The 23,136-nt window shown below is 40.7% G+C and overlaps 1 protein-coding gene across 5 annotated transcripts in view; it reads left to right on the top strand.

Moving 5' to 3' along the window:
• Positions 1 to 23,136, top strand: part of plxnb2b (plexin b2b) — a 523,376-nt gene that overhangs the window by 404,041 nt on the left and 96,199 nt on the right. For all 5 annotated transcript variants that reach the window (XM_061916746.1, XM_061916747.1, XM_061916748.1 and 2 more), the window contains 5 exons: positions 303 to 469; positions 2,305 to 2,453; positions 6,161 to 6,272; positions 10,371 to 10,507; positions 13,392 to 13,574. In XM_061916746.1, coding sequence (XP_061772730.1) covers positions 303 to 469; positions 2,305 to 2,453; positions 6,161 to 6,272; positions 10,371 to 10,507; positions 13,392 to 13,574 — 748 coding nt within the window. The remainder of the gene's footprint in view (positions 1 to 302; positions 470 to 2,304; positions 2,454 to 6,160; positions 6,273 to 10,370; positions 10,508 to 13,391; positions 13,575 to 23,136) is intronic.

Genomic DNA, 23,136 nt, shown 5'->3' with positions numbered 1-23,136 from the left:
CTTAGATGGGACCTTAACCTTGGTTCTGCACGACTATGGTTTTGTGCGACTTTATGAAAATAGTTTTCCTGATCAAATACCGACTTTCACTGCTATTTAAGATACATCATGTCAAGTAAGTCTATTATGCCCAGCCATCCATCAATTTTCTACCGCTCGTCCCTTTTGAGTTAGCGGGGGTTCGCTGGAGCCTATCACAGCTGCATTCGGGCGGAAGGCGGAGTACACCCTGGACAAGTTGGTACCTCATCGCAGGGCAAGTCTATTATGCACTTATTGTTATTCTGCTTCTTCCCATGTAGTAACCCTGTACAACTGCTCGGTGGGCAGAGAGGACTGCAGTTTGTGTAAGAACGCCGACTCCAAGTACACGTGTGTGTGGTGCCACAAACACAAGGCCTGTGTCTACGAGAAGCTGTGCACTCCCGATGCCGCCAACGCAGAGTGTCCCGCCCCCAAAATCACTGATGTGAGTTTGCTTTAAATGTGCGATTAGTAATGAGAAGAAGATTGGCTTATTGATCGGAGAAGTTTATTAAATACTATGTTGTCCTTTCACAAAAGCAGAAGTGTGTTTGTCCTTGAGGACTCGCATGCACACTCGATCAATTTGTTCTACACTTTGGTCATATAGAAGCGAGTCCATCATTGATTGCGTGAAAGTCAGACTTCAAACTCACTCTTTTTTTTTTTTCATTCGTTAGTTAAAACTTTTCTAACTCTCCAAGGAGCTGTTATTAAACATCTGAGTCAGTAAAAGCTAAAAACAACGATGGGCTTTTCTTTTATGCAGGAGCTTTACTACTGTTTGCTTTTTCATTCATTTTTAATACGTGAAAGAAAAAATACATCACACTGACTTTTATAATGTTTCTGTTTTTTCTTCCGGTTTATTGTTCAACTGTAAAATATCTTTACTGCGCACTTTAATGAGAGACAAAACAGGCGCTTTATTAAAAATGTATATATATTTTAAATACGGAAACATTATTCAGCTCCAATATACGGTATATAATCACACACACACTTTTGTGGGTTAAAATATTGTATTAAGATATTCCAAGTATATTATAAAATCAATTATATATGTATATTATAAAATGAATTATATGTATAAATATATATATATATATATACATACAACATTTATTTTATATTATACTTGGAATATTTTAATTAAACTGTTACCACTCTTATATTCAGCCTATTTGTTAGTATTAATATTCAATTTTAGTTTTTCTTTTATGATTGAGTATGTGGATTTTTTGTTGTAATTATAAACTCTTAACACATTAGTCCAAAAAAGCCACTCTCGGTGAAATCCAACTCAGCTCTACCTCTCAGATTAAAATGTTTGATACATTTCTTGAATTGTGCAGGTGTGCCTAATGTTATGGTCGGTGAGTGTAACTGATGTAAAGGTTCTAGTGCAGGGATGTCAAACTTGTTTACATTAAAGGCCACATGGCAGTTATGGCTGCCATCAGAGGGCCGCTTGTAACAGCGAATAATGTATGAATAAAACTGTAAAATACAGTGTTTTTTTGTTTTTTTTAAACATTTTACAGTAAATGGAAAAACAGTTACACTGATTTTTTTGAGGGGTTTACGGAAAAAGCTGGCAGCTTAGTTGACATAATTGTTGTGTAAATTTACATTGGGTTTTACAACATTATATTGTTCATTAAACAACAGTCTACATTCTTTTTTTATTCTGACAACCTAGCTGCCAGTTTTTCTACCGTAAAAACAAATGTACGGTCTTTCCATTTACAGTAATACACCGTTAAAAACAACTACCTTCAAAAACTGGCAGCTCAGTCAACAGAATTTTAACGCAAAAAACAGTAGTAGTTTTTTTCAATTTACAGTAATACGCTGTACAAAACAACGTATCATTTATTGTCCTTTTTTATAAATTTGGTGGGTAGGTTGCTGTAAAGTATATATATATATATATATTTTTTTTACAAGTTTTTTTTTGAAAGGATGATAATATTTTTTGCAATATTTGATACTATAAAAGTTTAAAAGGTATGCAATTTCAAGCGGTACGTATATTTTTTCTGTCAAAATGAAAAAAATAAATTTCATTCAATGAGAAAATATTAAGTACACACATATCATTTCCAGGTGTTTGCATGCCAGATAAAGTGATGTCGTGGGCCACTTCTGGCCCCCGGGCTTTGAGTTTGACACCTGTGTTCCAGCGTCACACCTGACCAAATGAAGCACTTTTATCTATTCTTGTAAATAATGAACCCACTCCTTCCTTTCATCTTGCAAAACACTCCCTAAACACAGATCCTCCCTCGCTATGGTCCCCGAGAGGGTGGCATCGCCGTCACCATCCGCGGCTCCAATCTGGGAATCCGCAAGGAGGACATTAAACGCATCACTGTGGTTGGGGAGCCTTGTGTTCATCAGCAGGACAAGTACTCTGTGTCCACCAGGTAAGAGAAGGACAAACACATATAAGTACAAAATATAATGTGGTGTAAGTTTGGATCTGGTTGCACCCCTAAACATAAGTACAACAAAGAATTAGCGTACTACCAGTCCCACCATCAACTGTATTATTCATCAGAAATAATACTAAAGGGCATGTACAGTAGTCAAAAATAAGGAAGTTACGATGTTCCTTTGTCCCTTTTACAATTAAAAGCCTTCTTTTAAAAGGACATCCTACTTCAAATCAATATGCCTGCTACTCTCTGCAGTTGAGTGAATGAACACAATTTGAGAAACATTAGGGTTTTGTCTTTCACTTGCAACACATTTATTAGATGTTGGGGCATTTTTTTTCAACTATCTGCGGTAAATTTCCAAGCAATCCATTCATAACCCTTAAAAGATTCTTAAAATGTACACACACATTTAATTCTAATGACCAAAAAATGTAATAACATGATTCAATTAACCCCTTAAAGGGGATGTTTGCAACCTTAAGCGGTTGCCAAGAGGGCTCTCAATTTCCAGATTTGAGCATGTAAACTTGGCCCCATGTACGTAACACACACACACACGCACACACTCACACACACACGTTATGTTTTTGTCAGCTAATGATAGCAATTTGGCAGAGTTTTGCTACTAATATTAACTATCATTGAATGTATAGTTTATCACAGCAACGTAACTACAAATAGTTTGTTGCTTCTCTGGGACTGCTTTTATGACAATCAATCTAGTCTTTTTACTCACGTCGGCTAACAATCTTTATTCAATATAATTAACGGCGCATCCTGAAGACAGAAAGCGACTTGAAGATGGTCTGCAAAACATAACAGTTGCAACATTTCGACCAAAGAACCACAGCTACATGTAATTTAGACCACAAGGAAGTATTTTAAATGTTGAGAAAAAAACATTTTTAAAGTGGTCTTATGTATGAAAAGAACTTGAATATAACCAATACATATCCTCCTGATGTCCCCTGATTTGCATAAAATTAGTATTTTTATCTATCGAAATGTGTAACTTTAACAAAAGAAGAAAAAAAAGACCACTCCATAGGATGTTGGTTTTTAGGGGGATGTGTTACGATTGTGTTGGCCGTGACCCCAGGAATGGAGACGGCAGGCAAAGTTCAAGTAAAATGTATCAAATAACAAAAAAAAATTGTGCAACAGGCAAGTGCACAAAAAGGACTAAACTGTTAAAGAAGCACAGGGGCAGCATGGAGGCACCAAGCTCATAAGGCATAAAAACCACCCACTCTGGCAACCAGTAGCGACTATTACCTGATTGCCAATCAGTGCTCGGACAGCAAAAGTAGTGGCAAAAAAGAGACAGGAAATGGAAACATAAATAATAGCGCTGGGCAGTATATAAAAAATAAACACCACGATAATTGTCATGAGGCATTATAGCAGGATGTACACTATTGCAAACATCAATAGAGACATTGACTTACTGTAACATTTCAGTAGCAAAACAATAGTAAAATATGCACATTAGAGATGCGCGGTTTGCGGTCTCATCCGCGGAGTCCGTGGATAAACCGCGGGTCGGGCGGGTGACATGACAAAAAAATAGATTTTAATTAGATTCAGGCGGGTGGCGGTTGAACCATTTGGAAATATTTGATATACATGGTTCTGAGTTCGGTATCCTTTACCATTCAAAGAGCCATTTAGGACTAGTGTCACGAAGCGAAGAAGACAATAGGAGACGCAAACATTCTCTAGAATGACTGCCGGCAGTCACCCAATTACTAAGTATTAGGGCATGCTATGAAGCCATTGGCTTTGTCGCCTTCTACAGCATGTACGATGTGCTTGTCAGTCCAGCAACATGTTGTGTGAGGCTTCCGCAGACACACGCACACGACTGCAAGGCATACTGGGTGACACAGAGTACACTAATGGTTGTGATATAAACAATTTTAACACTCTTAGTAATATGCGCCACGCTGTGAAGCCACACCAAACAAGAATGACAAACACATTTCGGCAGAACATCCTCCCAGTAACACAACATAAACGCAACACAAAAAATACCCAGAATCCTTTTCATCCATGACAATTCCTATTTTATACACCCCGCTAGCAGCAAACCCCGCCACCCCCACCCCCCCGTGCGTCGATAAGGTGGGCGGGGTTGGGGACGCGGGGGTGTAAAATTTATTCAGGAATTGTCATGGATGCAAAGGATTCTGGGTATTTGTTGTGTTGCGTTTATGTTGTGTTACTGTGAGGATGTTCTCCCGAAATGTGTTTGTCATTCTTGTTTGGTGTAGCTTCACAGTGTGGCGCATACTAGTAAGAGTGTTAAAATTGTTTATATCACAACCATCAGTGTACTCTGTATCACCAAGTATGCCTTTCAATCTTGTATGTGTGATTATGGAAACTATATACAACATGTTGCTGGACTGCGAAACAGTTTGTACATGTTGTTGAAGGTGTCAAAGGAAATGGCTTCACAGCACGCCCTTATTCTTGTCATCAGGATGAACACCATTGGATATTCACGATGATGGTTAGCGGCTCCCATTGTCTTCTTTTCTCTGTGAAACGGGTTTAAATAGCTCTTTGAGTGGTAAAGGTGGCCGACCTCTGATGTATTTCGGCGGGCGGGCGGTTGCGGTTCTGATAAAATGTTGGTTTGGGTGGACGGCGGGTGGATGACGACTTTGGTGATGCGGTTGCTGATGATATAATTGCCTATCCGTGCATTTCTAATGCACATATTTATTTCTGCACGCTTTGAATGAGAAAACATTGCACCATCTGGTGGGCAAATTAAAAAAAGAGAAAAAGAAAGCCATTCATCCAAATATCATTTTGAACATGAAGGGTTACGATCCTTTGGTGTACTTTCACCTCCGGCGAGTCATTATAGCTGCCTGGAATCAAATGCTAACAAACTGCACCCAATGTCCTCACATAGCAGCAACATGCTAACAAAGAGAGACTGTAAACATACGTGTTCGATCAATCATTTCTCTTTGATCGGTGATGAATCACGGCCTTTTTTGCCTTCCAAGCAGCTGCAAACTTGCAGATACGCTTTCAGCGTGCTACGGGAAAAATGATGGATCGCCCCGTGCTTAAGCCAGGCGCTGGTGCTCGTTATAATGCCACGGATCGCATCCCCAAGGTGCTTTAATTGGCTGCAAAGAAACGCTGAACGCTTTGCAGTCACAAGGGTGTTCAAGCAGGCGTCCGTTTGAGTACAAATGGGCCGTGAAAGCGTAAACAGTCACATTATTGCCTGGCAGCCGCTCGACAGAAACTGTCGACATCTGCTGGGGATGGAGACGCCTTTATGACCAATTCTTGCTCCCGCCATCTGCACGCCGAGAGACGGCTCTGGATTTATGAAATGTTTTCCACTCCTAAATCAGGCGCTTTTTGAGGCGTTCGTTTGCCCACTGTTGTCTCGACATGGCCCCACGGCGAGTCAACCCAGTTAATTTTTACAAATATCTTTCACCTTAAACGCTTGAATGTATCAATTTAGGTCACAATATGATGACGCGATTGCACAATTCAACATGCCCGGAAAAGGAGTTGGAAGAAGTGTTGAAATGTTACCTGAGCGGGAGCAAAAAATATATATAGAATGTCTGTCAGTGGATAAAAATACAGGGGGAAAATAACATGAAATAAAATTGTTGTTAAATGTTTTTATCCCTGTTTTATCTTCCCCGCAGTGTGGTATGTGTGATCGGCCCCATGACCCCCGGCAACGCGTTGTGGGGCCAAGTGGATGTGGAAGTCAAAGGTGGAAAGAAAGGAACGTCCTCCATGTTCTTCACCTACAGGGTAAATACAGTAAATCTCTTCTTGCAAACCCTTTCTCTTTCCTGATGCATGGAAAGATTTAACACAAATACAAGAGGACTTTATATAAAACGTCAGCCTGAGAAGCCTCGATTTGGCTGTGAATATCACACCAAATCTAACCACTAACTGTTAGGCCCTTTCTACGAAGGAGTATCAGGTCTAAAACAAAATAAAGTAATACCAAATTAGAGTCATAGAAGTCTGTGGATTTAGTTGTACAATTCCAATAATAGGTTCAAATATTAGCAGAATGAAGGCATCGTTGTATTAGAAAAACAGTATATTTTTTCAAGCATGAGGTCGAAATGTTTAAAGAATCAAGCTGTAATTTCAAGAGAAATCCAAAACAAATATGTGTTATACAATAATTGTTTTTTGGAAAATCATGCCCTAAACTAATGGACAAACATTTGAAATAAAGTTCTAATATTAGCAGAAGAAAGCTAAGATATTAGGTTGATAGAGTTGTAATATTCCAAAATAAAAGTAAAAATATTGGAATAAAGATTAAATATTGGGCAAAATGATGTTCTAAAAATACGAATAAAAGTTAGTATTGTTTAAAAGAAATGCTGGCATACATTGTTAAATTTCATATTATACAAATACAGTACAATATGTAAGAACTATTATGGTAAAACAGTCATATGACGAGAAAAAATGTACTGTGGGAATACAATATGTAAAGCACTTTGAGCCACTAGAGAAAAGCTCTATATAAATATTAATCACTTCACAATTGAGATGTTAGCATATGTAAAAACTAAATAATTGTTTTTACTAAATGCTGGTAGTTTCTATATAATTAAATTGCAAATTATAAATATATTGACAATATTATGAGAAAACAATCATTACATCATAAAAATAAAGGTGAAATATGAAAAAAAAAATACACTTTATACCATATTTTTCGAAGTCTAAGTTGCTCCAGAGTATAAGTCGCACCTGCCGAAAATGCATAATAAAGAAGGAAAAAAACATAAATAAGTCGCACTGAAGTATAAGTCGCATTTTTGGGGGAAATTAATTTGATAAAACCCAACACCAAGAATAGACATTTGAAAGGCAATTTAAAATGAATAAAGAATAGTGAACAACAAGCTGAATAAGTGTACGTCATATGATGCATAAATAACCAACTGAGAAGGTGCCTGGTATGTTAACCTAACATATTATGGTAAGAGTCATTCAAATAACTATAACATATAGAACATGCTATACGTTTACCAAAAGATCTGTCACTCCTAATCGCTAAATTTGATGAAATCTTATACGTCTAGTCTCTTACGTGAAAGAGCTAAATAATATTTTTTAATATTTTGTGTGTTAATAATTTCACACATAAGTCGCTCCTGAGTATAAGTCGCACCCACGGCCAAACTATGAAAAGAACTACGACTTATAGTCCGAAAAATACGGTACATATTTTTACATCTATTTTTATTAACGGTTAACCATTTATGTATTATTATATTAAGAAAACAGTCATAATATTACAATAGAAATATTTGACATTTTGAGAAAATAATGAATACATTTTACAGAAATGATGTTTAAGTATTAAGGGAAAACCTCTGGTCCCTGGATCTATGTGTTCCTGTAGAAGTGTGTGTGGTTTGTGTTTCAACCACATTTAACAGTTTCGGTAGTTTTTTTAGAAATCAATTTGCTGAAGTATGAAGGAGTGGTTTACTATATTTCTACACTGACACCATGTCAATAAACAGACAATATAAGGTCACAGTTATTTTACTAAAAATCAAGTAATTGAAACACACAGCAATAATATACAAAACAATAATATAAATGATACATGTCAGTGTTTATCTGTAAATAACGATATATAAATAATACATGTCAGTGTTCATCTGTAAATAACAACAACCATCCATCCATCCATTTTCTATCGCTTGTCCCGTTCGAGCTGGAGCATATTTCAGCTGCATTCAGGCGGAAGGCGGCATACACCCTGGACAAGTCACCACCTCATTGCAGGGCCAACACAGATAGACAGGCAACATTCACACTCACATTCACACACTAGGGCCAATTTAGTGTTTCCAATCAACCTATCAGATGCATGTTCTTGGAGGTGGGAGGGGCCTATCCCCAGGTGCATGTCTTTGGAGGAGGGAGTACCCGGAGGGAACCCACGCAGTCACGGGGAGAACATGCAAACTCCACACAGAAAGACCCAGGATTAAACCCATGACCTTCGTATTGTGAGGCACACGCACTAACCCCTGTTTCACCGTGCTGCCCTAATTTATTATTTATTACTGACATGTATTATATACAAATAACATTATATAAATAATAAATGTCAGTGTTTATCTGTAAATAACGATGTATAAATAATACATGTCAGTGTATATCTGTAAATAACGATATATAAATAATACATGTTAGTGTTTACCTGTAAATAACAATATATAAATAATAAATGTCACTTATTATTTGTAAATAATAGTATACACATAGTAAATGTCAGTGTTTATCTGTAAATAACAATATATTAATAATACATGTCAGTGTTTATCTGTAAATAACAATTTATAAATAAAGTCAGTGTTCATCTGTAAATAACAATAAATAAATAATACATGTCAGTGTTTATCTGTAAATAATATAAATAATAGATGTCAGTGTTGTCTGCAAATAACAATATATAAATAATTAATGGTTGTGTTTATCTGTAAATAACAATATATAAATAATGTCGGTGTTTATCTTAGCTAGCAGCTAACATCCATCCGTATTCTGCCGTGTTTTAGCTACTTCTAAATCACAAATTCTTGTCTCCATGGCGACAAATAAAGTACGTTTCTTACAAGTGTCACCCCTGCAGGACGAGGAATAGCTAAACATGCTTCACTGCACACCGTAGGATGATACAATAGCGCAGCAGCATCACAATGTAAACAAATGCCGTGGGTGGATCTACACCTGACATCCACTGTAATGATACCAAGTACTATAGCGTATTTAGTCGATAATACTACTACTTTTTTTTAACTCGTATTATGTTTATAAACTCAGGAAATTCGTTCCTGGATACATGAGGAGTTTGAATATGACCAATGTATGATCCTGTAACTACTTGATATCAGATCGATACCTAAATTTATGGTATTATCTAAAACTAATGTCAAGTATCAAACAACAGAAGAATAAGTGATTATTACATTTTAACAGAAGTGTAGATAGAACATGTTAAAACTGAAAATAATCAGATATTAACAGTGAATGAACAAGTGGATTAATATTATTTTTTTTACAGCTTGTCCTTCATAATGTTGACATGTTAAATGACACATGTTATTGCTATTTATTGGACTAAATAGCAATAAGAAACATATGTTTAATGTACCCTAAGATTTTTTGTTAAAAAAAATTAATAATGCCATTTTTTTGTGGTCCCCTTTGTTTAGAAAAATAGCAAAATACATTTTGATGTCAGGACAACCCTACTCTCAACATGTCCAAAATTGTTAATATCCGTCTTTAATGTCACAGTTTTTCTTTGGTAGCTACATCACCGTGAGTGCCAACCTTTAAAGAAGTCCTACTTTTGCCAAACAAATTGATTTACGAGGACAAGACGCTGTGGTTAATGCAGTACAATGCATGCGTAGAAAAAGCCACATTCTTTCCGTCGCAGATGCCTCGCACTCGACCTCTTTTCTCTGTAATACTCTTAAGAGGCAGCCCAGCGTTTTAACTCGCCTTTCATATCTAAAGCTTCCCCACAGGGGAGTGCTCCGCCTTAAGTGTTTGCTCAGCAAATTGAGGCAGATGTGCTTCTTGTTGGAGTTTCATGATGAGGGGGAAGATCAAGGAGGCGAGATGGGAATGTGGATCTTGTTCACATGTGTACCAACAAGTGTTTGCCTTTAGGCTACTTGTCGTGCATGCGTGTGTGTGTGTAAGTGTGCGTGCGTGCGTGTGTGTGTGTGTGTGCTGAAGGTGGCTAAGCATAAATTGTGTGTGTGTATGTATGTATGTATATATATATATATATATATATATATATGCTACATCTCATTTCCTTTATCTCTACTGTCACATCGCCAGGACCCGATTCCTGAAGCGGTTACGCCGAGCCGAGGTCCAAAAGCTGGGGGGACCCTCATTACCATCACTGGAAGCTTTTTGGACACGGGCAGTAAGGAGGACATCCAGATCACTGTTGGAGGAGTGGGCTGCACTGTGTAAGAACCCCCGGCTAATCGTCTTACAGGATGCATTCAACATTCTGCAGACTTCACACAAATGAAATGTCATAATGGCCTTGTTTACACTGCACGCCAAATCAGATTTTTCTTTACCCTCAAGTGACGCAGATCTGATCTTTTTTTTGCCAGCCTAAACGCTCCAAAGTGCTTCAAATCTGATCTTTTGGCATCACATTCAGGACACATCAGTAGGTAGTCCTGAATCCCATTGGAATCTGATCTTTTCAAATGGGACTTCAGTCTAAACGCAATGTGACCCGAATGTTTAGTTTGGTTTAGTTTACTAAGGATCCCCATTACTCTACACCGCAGTGGAGACTATTCAGGCAAAAAACATCACGCAATCACAAAACAAAAGATTACAATGCGATACACCATGATCAAATAATATATTTTAATACAAAAAAAGCAACAACAAAGAACAAAAAAAAACATAATAATGTTAATACCAAAGATAAAAAGAGGAGTATAAAAAATATTTACATGTTTTTGCAAAAATAAAAATAAAAGTAATTTTCTAGCCAGCTTTGGGCGAGCTATGTCACTCGTCTGCGCCGGAAAGGCGCAGTCGCCAGTGGAAATGGATATTTCATCATTCAGTTTCGTTTTTTATTTAAGACGACCACATTTTCGGTGCATCACTTGTCAATACTGCACAAATGATAGTCTATATGTTTGGATTCAGAAGAAATACCGATTGTTGAAAGACCTAAATTGACGTTGTGGCGTATTTTCCAACATGTGAGTTGAAAAATAAGTCTCCCGTAGATCCACGCTGATGTCCGTTCCTCCTCTACTTAACAGCCATTAATAACGACAACCCTCCCAAATATATTACAGTATATCCAGTGCAGGCCAAAAGTTTGGACTCACCTTCTCAGTTAATGGGTTTTCTTTATTTTCCTGACTATTTACATTGTAGATTGTCACCGAAGGCATTAAATCTATGAATGAACACGTGGAAATAACTGATAACATGTTTTATATTGTATCCATCCATCCATCCGTTTTCAACCGCTTATTCCCTTTGGGGTCGCGGGGGGCGCTGGCGCTTATCTCAGCTACAATCGGGCGGAAGGCAGGGTACACCCTGGACAAGTCGCCACCTCATCGCAGGGCCAACACAGATAGACAGACAACATTCACACTCACAATCAAACACTAGGGTCAATTTAGTGTTGCCAATCAACCTATCCCCAGGTGCATGTCTTTGGAAGCGGGAGGAAGCCGGAGTACCCGGAGGGAACCCACGCATTCACGGGGAGAACATGCAAACTCCACACAGAAAGATCCCGAGCCTGGATTTGAACCCAGGACTGCAGGAACTTCCTATTGTGAGCCAGACGCACTATACCCTCTGCCACCATGAAGCCCCCGTTTTTATATTGTAGTTTCTTCAAAATAGCCGCCCTTTGCTCTAATTACTGCTTTGCACACTCTTGGCATTCTCTTGATTTTTTTGAAGAAACTAGAATATAAAACATATGTTCAGCTATTTCACCTTTTTTTGTTCAGTACATAACTCCCCATGTGTTCATTCATAGTTTTGATGCTTTCAGTGACAATCAACAATGTAAATAGTCATGAAAACAAAGAAAACGCTTGGACTGAGGTGTGTCCAAACTTTTGGTCTCTACTGTACATCAATTCATACTTAATATTACTTTTACATTAAAAAAACACTCATTTTTAAGGTGTTGCAACTTTAATTTGATTTTGTAGTAGTAGCGACTTTGTCCCGGTCCACTTCCTTTGCTTTCACTTTATCGAACTGTGCATGCAAGTGACGTTGAGTCCGCGTTGAGTCCGCGTTGACGCCACATTGGGGCCACATTGGGGCCGCATTGACGCCACATTGGGGCCACATTGGGGCTTATGCACGTTTACACTGGAGTTTGATAAAAATCGATTTTTGGTCACTTTGGCCTGCTGTGTAAACATAGTCAAAGAAATGTTCTTAATGAGATCAAATCCTGTCTCTTAGTTAGTCGTCACACTTGTCTGTTGCGCTTGTATTAAGGGCCATTTTGTGGAGTGTGAATGTCACTACGTGATCAAGTGAACCCTTGTGTGGTTCTGTTTAATGTGAACACTGCACAGTCCAAAGACATAGTACACTGTTAGTTACAGCAAAAAGCATGCAGAATCAGGAGTGTCCCCATTCGATATCGGATTGTTACCAGCAAAAAACAATTATTGGATTAAATCGACTTCCATTTAGAGTCTCAGATCGAAGCTCCAATACAAACAGTCCCGCTCCTGTATTTTAATGTTGGTCACTATGGCGGTAGTTAAAAAGTTTTTTCTGAAGTGGTATTTGGTGAAATTGTTTTCACCCCACAGCACCTGCAGTGTGCAAACTCGTCCAAAACACAATCAATAACACACTTGGGTTCTGTGAAAACTATTTGCATTATGGCCGTTAGCGAAGAAAAATCCATAAATTAGCCGCACCGGTCGCAGGGTTCAAAGCGTAAGAAAAAAGTAGAAGCTTATAGTCCAGCATTTTCAGTACTCCCACCTCTACTGTGTCATTAAGTATTGCCATCAACATCTAAAACCACATGATGGCTATTTCAAACATTTCTAAACCAGGAATGACAAGCGAGTTGTTTTTTAGACAGCGTCACGTACTGGTCTGTCATGTTTTTATTTGCTTTAACTGTTGGCGAAACATCATCAGAAAACACACCAGTCCTTGGTGACATTTTAGGTGGAGGTAACAGCCAAAAACTAAGAAATAACGAGCAAGAGGAGCAGGAAAGCTGGGATTTAACAAGCTGTCAGGCCGCCGCCGCCCTGCCGTGACCTCTCTCCTTTGCCGCCACCTCTGATTTCTTTTTTGTCCTGGTGTCGGCAGGGAGCACTTTGGAGAAGAAATCACCTGCAGGACAGGAGAGTACCGAGCTGATAAGGTGCCCTCTGAACTCCTCTCCATCACCGTGAAGTATGGGACGAGCACCTTGACCTCGGTCCCCAGTGCCTTCCAGTTCTTGGAGAACCCGACCGTGCTGGACCATCAGCCCAAAGCAAGCTTTGTCTGGTCAGTACCACACAACAATCGACTGTACTTTACTATGACTAGGTTTGTTATCAAGGGGAGTTATTAAAGGGGCAGTTTTGCAAGCTTTACACACTAACTTTCTAGAGTTTTGTAAGTGGACCTCTTCCCGCTTTCAGCACATAATAATGTAACAATTACCGGTATTAATGATAAACCGAGTTAAAACCCCTGGTGGTTAGTATTACCATTTTGCAATAAAATGACCATAAAACCGTAATTGATAACCCATCCATCCATCCATCCATCTTCTTCCGCCCAGACTTCCCTCTCCCCAGCCACTTCATCTAGCTCTTCCCGGGGGATCCCGAGGCGTTCCCAGGCCAGCCGGGAGACATAGTCTTCCCAACGTGTCCTGGGTCTTCCCCGTGGCCTCCTACCGGTTGGACGTGCCCTAAACACCTCCCTAGGGAGGCGTTCGGGTGGCATCCTGACCAGATGCCCGAACCACCTCATCTGGCTCCTCTCGATGTGGAGGAGCAGCGGCTTTACTTTGAGTTCCTCCCGGATGACAGAGCTTCTCACCCCATCTCTAAGGGAGAGCCCCGCCACACGGCGGAGGAAACTCATTTCGGCCGCTTGTACCCGTGATCTTATCCTTTCGGTCATGACCCAAAGCTCATGACCATAGGTGAGGGTGGGAACGTAGATCGACCGGTAAATTGAGAGCTTTGCCTTCCGGCTCAGCTCCTTCTTCACCACAACGGATCGATACAACGTCCGCATTACTGAAGACGCCGCACCGATCCGCCTGTCGATCTCACGATCCACTCTTCCCGCACTCGTGAACAAGACTCCTAGGTACTTGAACTCCTCCACTTGGGGCAGGGTCTCCTCCCCAAGCCGGAGATGGCACTCCACCCTTTTCCGGGCGAGAACCATGGACTCGGACTTGGAGGTGCTGATTCTCATTCCGGTCGCTTCACACTCGGCTGCGAACCGATCCAGTGAGAGCTGAAGATCCCGGCCAGATGAAGCCATCAGGACTACATCATCTGCAAAAAGCAGAGGCCTAATCCCGTGGCCACCAAACCGGAACCCCTCAACGCCTTGGCTGCGCCTAGAAATTCTGTCCATAAAAGTTATGAACAGAATCGGTGACAAAGGACAGCCTTGGCGGAGTCCAACCCTCACTGGAAACGTGTCCGACTTACTGCCAGCAATGCGGACCAAGCTCTGACACTGATCATACAGGGAGCGGACTGCCACAATAAGACAGTCCGATACCCCATACTCTCTGAGCACTCCCCACAGGACTTCCCGAGGGACACGGTCGAATGCCTTCTCCAAGTCCACAAAGCACATGTAGACTGGTTGGGCAAACTCCCATGCACCCTCAAGAACCCTGCCGAGAGTATAGAGCTGGTCCACAGTTCCACGACCAGGACGAAAACCACACTGTTCCTCCTGAATCCGAGGTTCGACTATCCGGCGAAGCCTCCTCTCCAGTACACCTGAATAAACCTTACCGGGAAGGCTGAGGAGTGTGATCCCACGATAGTTGGAACACACCCTCCGGTCCCCCTTCTTAAAGAGAGGGACCACCACCCTGGTCTGCCAATCCAGAGGTACCGCCCCCCATGTCCACGCGATGCTGCAGAGTCTTGTCAACCAAGACAGCCCCACAGCATCCAGAGCCTTAAGGAACTCCGGGCGGATCTCATCCACCCCCGGGGCCTTGCCGCCGAGGAGCTTTTTAACTACCTCAGCGACCTCAGCCCCAGAAATAGGAGAGTCCACTACAGATTCCCCAGGCACCGCTTCCTCAAAGAAAGACGTGTTGGTGGGATTGAGGAGGTCTTCGAAGTATTCCCTCCGGCGATCCACAAAATCCGCAGTCGAAGTCAGCAGAACACCATCCGCACCGTACCCGGTGTTGATAGTGCACTGCTTCCCCTTCCTGAGGCGCCGTATGGTGGTCCAGAATCGCTTCGAAGCCGTCCGGAAGTCGTTTTCCATGGCTTCCCCGAACTCTTCCCATGTCCGAGTTTTTGCCTCCGCGACCGCTAAAGCTGCACACCGCTTGGCCCGTCGGTACCCGTCCACTGCCTCCGGAGTCCTATGAGCCAAAAGAACCCGATAGGACTCCTTCTTCAGCTTGATGGCATCCCTCACTGCTGGTGTCCACCAACGGGTTCTGGGATTACCGCCACGACAGGCACCAACAACCTTGCGGCCACAGCTCCAATCAGCCGCCTCGACAATAGAGGTTCGGAACATGGTCCACTCGGACTCAATGTCCCGCACCTCCCTCGTGACATGTTCAAAGTTCTCCCGGAGGTGTGAATTGAAACTCTCTCTGACAGGAGACTCTGCCAGACGTTCCCAGCAGACCCTCACAATGCGCTTGGGCCTGCCAGGTCTGTCCGGCATCCTCCCCCACCATCGCAGCCAACTCACCACCAGGTGGTGATCGGTAGAAAGCTCCGCCCCTCTCTTCACCCGAGTGTCCAAAACATAAGGCCGCAAATCCGATGACACAACTACAAAGTCGATCATGGAACTGCGGCCTAGGGTGTACTGGTGCCAAGTGCACATATGGGACACCCTTATGTTTGAACATGGTGTTTGTTATCGACAAACTGTGACGAGCACAAAAGTCCAATAACAAAACACCACTCGGGTTTAGATCCGTGCGACCATTCTTCCCAATCACGCCTCTCCAGGTTTCACTGTCGTTGCCAACATGAGCGTTGAAGTCTCCCAGTAGGACAAGGGAATCACCCGGAGGAGCACTTTCCAGTACTCCCTCGAGTGTACCCAAAAAGGGTGGGTATTCTGAACTGCTGTTTGGTGCGTAAGCACAAACAACAGTCAGGACCCGTCCCCCCACCCGAAGGCGAAGGGAAGCTACCCTCTCGTCCACTGGGTTGAACTCAAACGTGCAGGCTTTGAGCCGGGAGGCAACGAGAATTGCCACCCCAGCCCAACGCCAGAGTGGAAGAGGGTCCAGTCCCTCTCGAGAGAACTGGTTCCAGAGCCCTTGCTGTGCGTCGAGGTGAGTCCGACTATATCCAGCCGGAACTTCTCTACCTCGCGCACTAGCTCAGGCTCCTTCCCCCCCAGTGAGGTGACGTTCCACGTCCCAAGAGCTAGCTTCTGTAGCCGAGGATCGGACCGCCAAGTGCCCTGCCTTCGGCTGCCGCCCACCTCACAATGCACCCGACCTCTATGGCCCCTCCTATGAGTGGTGAGCCCATTGGAGGGATGACCCACGTTGCCTCTTCGGGCTGTGCCCGGCCGGGCCCCATGGGGACAGGCCCGGCCACCAGGCGCTCGCCATCGTGCCCCAACTCCGGGCCTGGCTCCAGAGCGGGACCCCGGTGACCCACGTCCGGGCGAGGGAAATCTGGGTTCATTTTGTTGTAATTCCATAGAAGTCTTTGAGCTGCTCTTTGTCTGATCGCTCACCTAGGACCAGTTTGCCTTGGGAGACCCTACTAGGGGGCTTAAAGCCCCCAGACAACATAGCTCCTAGGATCATTGGGACACGCAAACTCCTCTACCACGGTAAGGTGGCAGCTCAGAGAGGAGTAATTGATAACCACACTTCAATAAACTGGTGATTTTGCTAAGGTCGGAAATCCGTCTTTTTTATTCATGTAAAAATATAAAACCTTAATTTCCGTTTTTCTTCATTTTTTTTTACCTGCGGTACAGGCCAAAAGTTTGGATACACCTTCTCATTAAAAGCGTTTTCTTAATTTTCATCACTATTTACATTGTAGATTGTCACTGAAGGCATCAAAACTACACTGCAAAAAGTCAGTGTTCAAAAACGAGAAAAAAAAAATACAAAAATTAGGGGTATTTTATTTGAACTAAGCAAAATTATCTGCCAATAGAACTAGGAAAATTGGCTTGTCAAGACTTTCTAAAACAAGTAAAATTAGCTAATCTCAATGAACCAAAAAAAAACCTTAAAATAATTATATTGTCACTAATAACCAGTGCACTTTTCTTAGTAGAAAAAAAGAGACCTTTTTGCACAATATGTTGAAAAATATTCTTAAATTAAGTAAACGCTAGTGCCATTATCTTGATATAATAATATGCATTCGGCATCATGATTTTTTTTTTAATGCTTGAAGTAATAAATTATTACTTTAAAAAAGTAGTTGTATACTTGTGAGTGTTAATGACGCAGCTTTGCATCAGTGGATGTTTCAAGCCTGTTTTACTCAATATAGGTCAGAAAATCTCAGCAACAAGCTGAAATATCTTACTGAGATCATTTAGGACCAAAACCCTTAAAACAAGTAAAAGATAATAAAAAAATGAATAAATGAATGATGAATAAAATCTGCTTCGTGAGAAGAATTATCTTATCAGACAGAAAATAAGCCTATATCATCCTTATTTAAGATATTTTATCTTACTTAGATTTCCGTTTTTGCAGTGTATGAATGAACACATGTGGAGTTATGTACTTAACAAAAAAAGGGGAAATAACTGAAACCATGTTTTATATTCTAGTTTCTTCGAAATAGCCACCATTTGCTCTGATTACTGCTTCGCACACTCTTGGCATTCTCTCGATGAGCTTCAAGAGATAGTCACCTGAAAAAGTTTTCAATGAGAAGGTGTGTCCGAACGTTTGGACAATGTGTGTTAAAATCTTGATCCGTCTCTTTGCCATACCAGCCAACAACAACGTTTTTTCCATAATGAGTAAGTTTTTTTTATAATCCAGTCCGGTGTTGTGCGAAATTCTGTATCCCGGAAATATTTTGTATTCCCCGCGTGGGGGCGGAGGTCCTGTCCTCATTCAGACGGCGTGTTATCAGCGATCTCAATGATACAAAAAGTGGATTAATACGATCACGCTTTGATTGCCAAAAATGTTGTCGGTGCAACATTTGACATTTCTACCTGAATAAATGCTTTTGATCATCTGTGCATTAGGTGTTGTACTTGTATTCACAAACTTCTCTATTGTATACAGCAGTGGTTTTCAAATGGGGGTACGCATACCCCTGGGGGTACTTTAAGGTATGCCAAGGGGTACGTTAGATTTTTCAAAATTATTTTAAAAATAGCAACAATTCAAAAATCCTTTATAAATATATTTATTGTGTAATACTTCAATATGAATGTAAGTTCATAAACTGTGAAAATAAATGCAACAATGCAATATTCAGTGTTGACTGACAGTGTTGATTTTTTGTGGACATGTCTCATAAATATTGATGTTAAAGATTTCTTTTATGTGAAGAAATGTTTATAATTAAGTTCATGAATCCAGATGGATCACTATCACAATCTCGAAGAGGGCACTTTAAGTTGATGATTACTTCTATGTGTAGACATCTTTATATATAATTGAATCACTTGTTTATTTTTAAACAAGTTTTTAGTTATTTTTATACCTTTTTTTCTGAATAGTTCACGAAAGACCACTAAAAATTAGCAATATTTTGAACTGTTATAGAATTTAATAAATCATAAACTGATGACATAGTGCTGCTGTATTTTACTTCTTTATTTCTTTTTTTTTAACCAAAAATGCTTTGCTCTGATTAGGGGGTACTTGAATTTAAAAAATGTTCACAGGGGGTACATCACTGAAAAAAGGTTGAGAACCACTGGTATACGGTGTCATGCTGCAAAGCGGTTCATCAACCTACCTACAGTATGTTCTGCAAAATACATTAATAAAATTCTGTAATTAGGTTTACTATTTATTCCATCTTCTGATAGTTTAAAAAGTAACACCAATATAATGGGAAGAAACACTACTGGGTGGACTCAATTCCATGTTAAAAAACAAAACCCCAAAAAACGCATTTACTGCCAGAAAATGTGTTATTTTCCTCAGGCTATGTACAAACCCCGTTTCCATATGAGTTGGGAAATTGTGTTAGATGTAAATATAAACGGAATACAATGATTTGCAAATCCTTTTCAACCCATATTCAATTAAATGCACTACAAAGACAACATATTTGATGTTCAAACTCATAAACTTTATTTTTTTTTGCAAATAATAATTAACTTAAAATTTCATGGCTGCAACATGTGCCAAAGTAGTTGGGAAAGAGCATGTTCACCACTGTGTTACATCACCATCTCTTAACAACACTCAATACACGTTTGGGAACTGGGGAAACTAAGTGTTGAAGCTTTGAAAGTGGAATTCTTTCCCATTCTTGTTTTATATAGAGCTTCAATCGTTCAACAGTCCGGGGTCTCTGCTGTCGTGTTTTACGCTTCATAATGCCCCACACATTTTCCATGGGAGACAGGCCTGGACTGCAGGCGGGCCAGGAAAGTACCCACACTCTTTTTTACGAAGCCACGCTGTTGTAACACGTGCTGAATGTGGCTTTACAATGTTTGGCAGAAATAAGCAGGGGTGTCCATGAAAAAGACGGCACTTACATGGCAGCATATATTGTTGTTCCAAAAAATGGATGTACATTTCAGCATTAATGGTGCCTTCACAGATGTGTAAACTACTCATGCCTCGGTCACTAATGCACCCCCACGCCATCACAAATGCTGGCTTTTGAACTTTGCGTCGATAACAGTCTGGATGGTTCGCTTCCCCTTTGGTCCGGATGACACGATGTCGAATATTTCCAAAAACAATTTGAAATGTGGACTCCTCAGACCACAGAACACTTTTCCACTTTACATCAGTCCATCTTAAATGATCTCGGGCACAGAGAAGCCGGCGGCATTTCTGGATGTTGTTGATAAATGGCTTTCGCTTTGCATAGTAGAGCTTTAAAGGCCTACTGAAACCCACTACTACCGACCACGCAGTCTGATAATTTATATATCAATGATGAAATCTTAACATTGCAACACATGTCAACACGGCCCGTTTAGTTTACTAAATTGCAATTTTAAATTTCCCGCGAGGTATCCTGTTGAAAACGTCGCGGAATGATGACGCTTATGTTGACGCGTGCTTGTGACGTTATTGGTTGGAGCGGACATGTTCTCCCAGCACCACTCCCGGCTAAAAGAAGTCTGTTTTTATCGCATAATTACACAGTATTTTGGCCATCTGTGTTTCTGAACCTTTTGCAATTTTTTCAATTAATAATGGAGACTATTAAAGAAGAATGCTGTCGGTGGAAAGCGGTGTATTGCAGCTGCCTTTAGCAACCGAAACACAGCCAGTGTTTCTTTGTTTGTTGTGAAGCTTTAACACAGAGCGCTCAAGCGAACATGTTTCTCTACCACATATCAACCACCAAGTTTTTGGATGGGAAAATTGTGATATTAAGTCGGCTCTTACTGGAGACTTGAGCGGACTATGCGACTTCTTGCAGCAGCTGTCAAAAAAGGCAGCTGTGATCTTGGCTCCTCCATTTTCCCTTAGAGACACTGGCGGTCACCGCAGCCCTCCGACTTTCAGGTATGATTTTATAATCTCACTAAAACACTATTAACACAATAAGAAGATAAGGGGTTTTCCAGAATTATCCTAGTAAATGTGTCTAATAGCATCTGAATCGCTCCCACTGCCGTCGCCTGGAGTCGTCGCCTTTTCTTTCGTTTTTTGTTTTTTTTTGTGCTTCACTCTAACTTTCCACATCCACGAATCTTTCATCCTCGCTCAAATTAATGGGTTGAATCGTCGCTTTCTCAGTCCGAATCGTTCTTGCTGCTGCTGGCTATGATTATAAACAATGTGAGGACATCGTCTGCTTTTTTATTAGCGACCACAAGTTGCAAACTTTATTGTCGATGTTCTCTACTAAATCCTTTCAGCAAAAATATGGCAATATCGCGAAATGATCAAGTATGACACATAGAATGGACCTGCTATCCCCGTTTGGATAAGAAAATCTCCTTTCAGTAGGCCTTTAACTTGCACTTACAGATGTAGCGACTAACTGTATTTAGTGACAGTGGTTTTCTGAAGTGTTCTGAGCCCATGTGGTGATATCCTTTAGAGATTGATGTCGGTTTTTGATACGGTGCCATTTGAGGGATCGAAGGTCACGGTCATTCAATGTTGGTTTCCGGCCATGCCGCTTACGTGGAGTGATTTCTCCAGATTCTCTGAACCTTTTGATGATATTATGGACCGTAGATGTTGAAATCCCTAAATTTGGCATCAGATTCTAAAGTTAATGATTATTTGCAAAAAAAAAATTAAAAAATTTTATCAATTAGAACATCAAATATGTTGTCTTTGTAGCATATTTAACTAAATATGGGTTGAAAATGATTTGCAAATCATTGTATTCCGTTTATATTTACATCGAGCACAATTTCCCAACTCATATGGAAACGGGGTTTTTACTAACATATTGTGGTTTATATGTACAGTCTTGGCTTCACGGTGGAAGAGGGGTTAGTGCGTCTGCCTCACAATACGAAGGTCCTGCAGTCCTGGGTTCAAATCCAGGCTCGGGATCTTTCTGTGTGGAGTTTGCATGTTCTCCCCGTGAATGCGTGGGTTCCCTCCGGGTACTCCGGCTTCCTCCCACTTCCAAAGACATGCACCTGGGGATAGGTTGATTAGCAACACTAAATTGGCCCTAGTGTGTGAATGTGAGTGTGTCTATCTGTGTTGGCCCTGCGATGAGATGGCGACTTGTCCAGGGTGTACCCCGCCTTCTGCCCAATTGTAGCTGAGATAGGCGCCAGCGCCCCCCGTGACCCCAAAAAGGGAATAAGCGGTAGAAAATGGATGGATGGATGGATGGATGTACAGTCTTGGCGTTGTACAAAACATGTGAATTTGGACTCATGTTCTTAATGACAAAACAAGTTAGTAGGGTATACATAACACCTTAGCATATGTATGTGCTGACATAACATGTGCCCCCTTCTGTTTCCCTCAAATGATGTACTAACATCATGTGGATCACTATGGACGCTCATGGTGTCATTTACAGCTACATTTGTATATTTGGACTCATGTTATTATTGACAAAAAAGACCCCAGACCCCAGGCTTATTTTCAGTCTTTTTCATTAAGTTCAAATCACATGCCTGTGCTATTTACCTGAAGAAGTAAGCCAAATGCACTAATTGCGAGCTATCTGCGCGCACCCATAGTGCTGCCAATTGCACATTGAACAACTAAGCTATTCCATTGTGCACATCGACTGTGCTTTTGTTTATATATTGTTTCTAAAAACTTGGTTGAAATATTTTAGCAACTGTATAAGTAAATTCAGCATTATCGTGTTGGTGATAACCGTGATCATGTTGCTCACAATTTGTTGCGTTATGGTTTGTGTTATTGTTATGTTTTTGAGTGAAAAAAAAACTTTGAGCGAGTTGCAAACTTCAAAAAATACAACAAGCCACTTGGAACTGAATTTTATTGTTTTGAACCCTTTTGAAATTGTGGTAATGTTCCCCTTTAATTACCAGCAATGTGCAAAATGGGACGACCTCCTAGTTTTTAATTTCACGTCTTAAATATTCGTAGAAAACAATGTAAATTTAATTAATCCGTTCTAGGGTAAGCTGTTGCCATAGTAAAATCTTTTTTAACTGTTTGGAAGACACATTTTAACATGTTTAAAGTAAAACTACTAACCCTTCAGGGACATCAAAGTGTTTGCAGTGC

The sequence above is a fragment of the Nerophis ophidion genome, linkage group LG12, assembly GCF_033978795.1.
Source record: "Nerophis ophidion isolate RoL-2023_Sa linkage group LG12, RoL_Noph_v1.0, whole genome shotgun sequence".
Classification (NCBI taxonomy): domain Eukaryota; kingdom Metazoa; phylum Chordata; class Actinopteri; order Syngnathiformes; family Syngnathidae; genus Nerophis; species Nerophis ophidion.
Note: the sequence above shows the minus strand (reverse complement) of the source record. Positions and strands in the feature narration are given on the sequence as shown.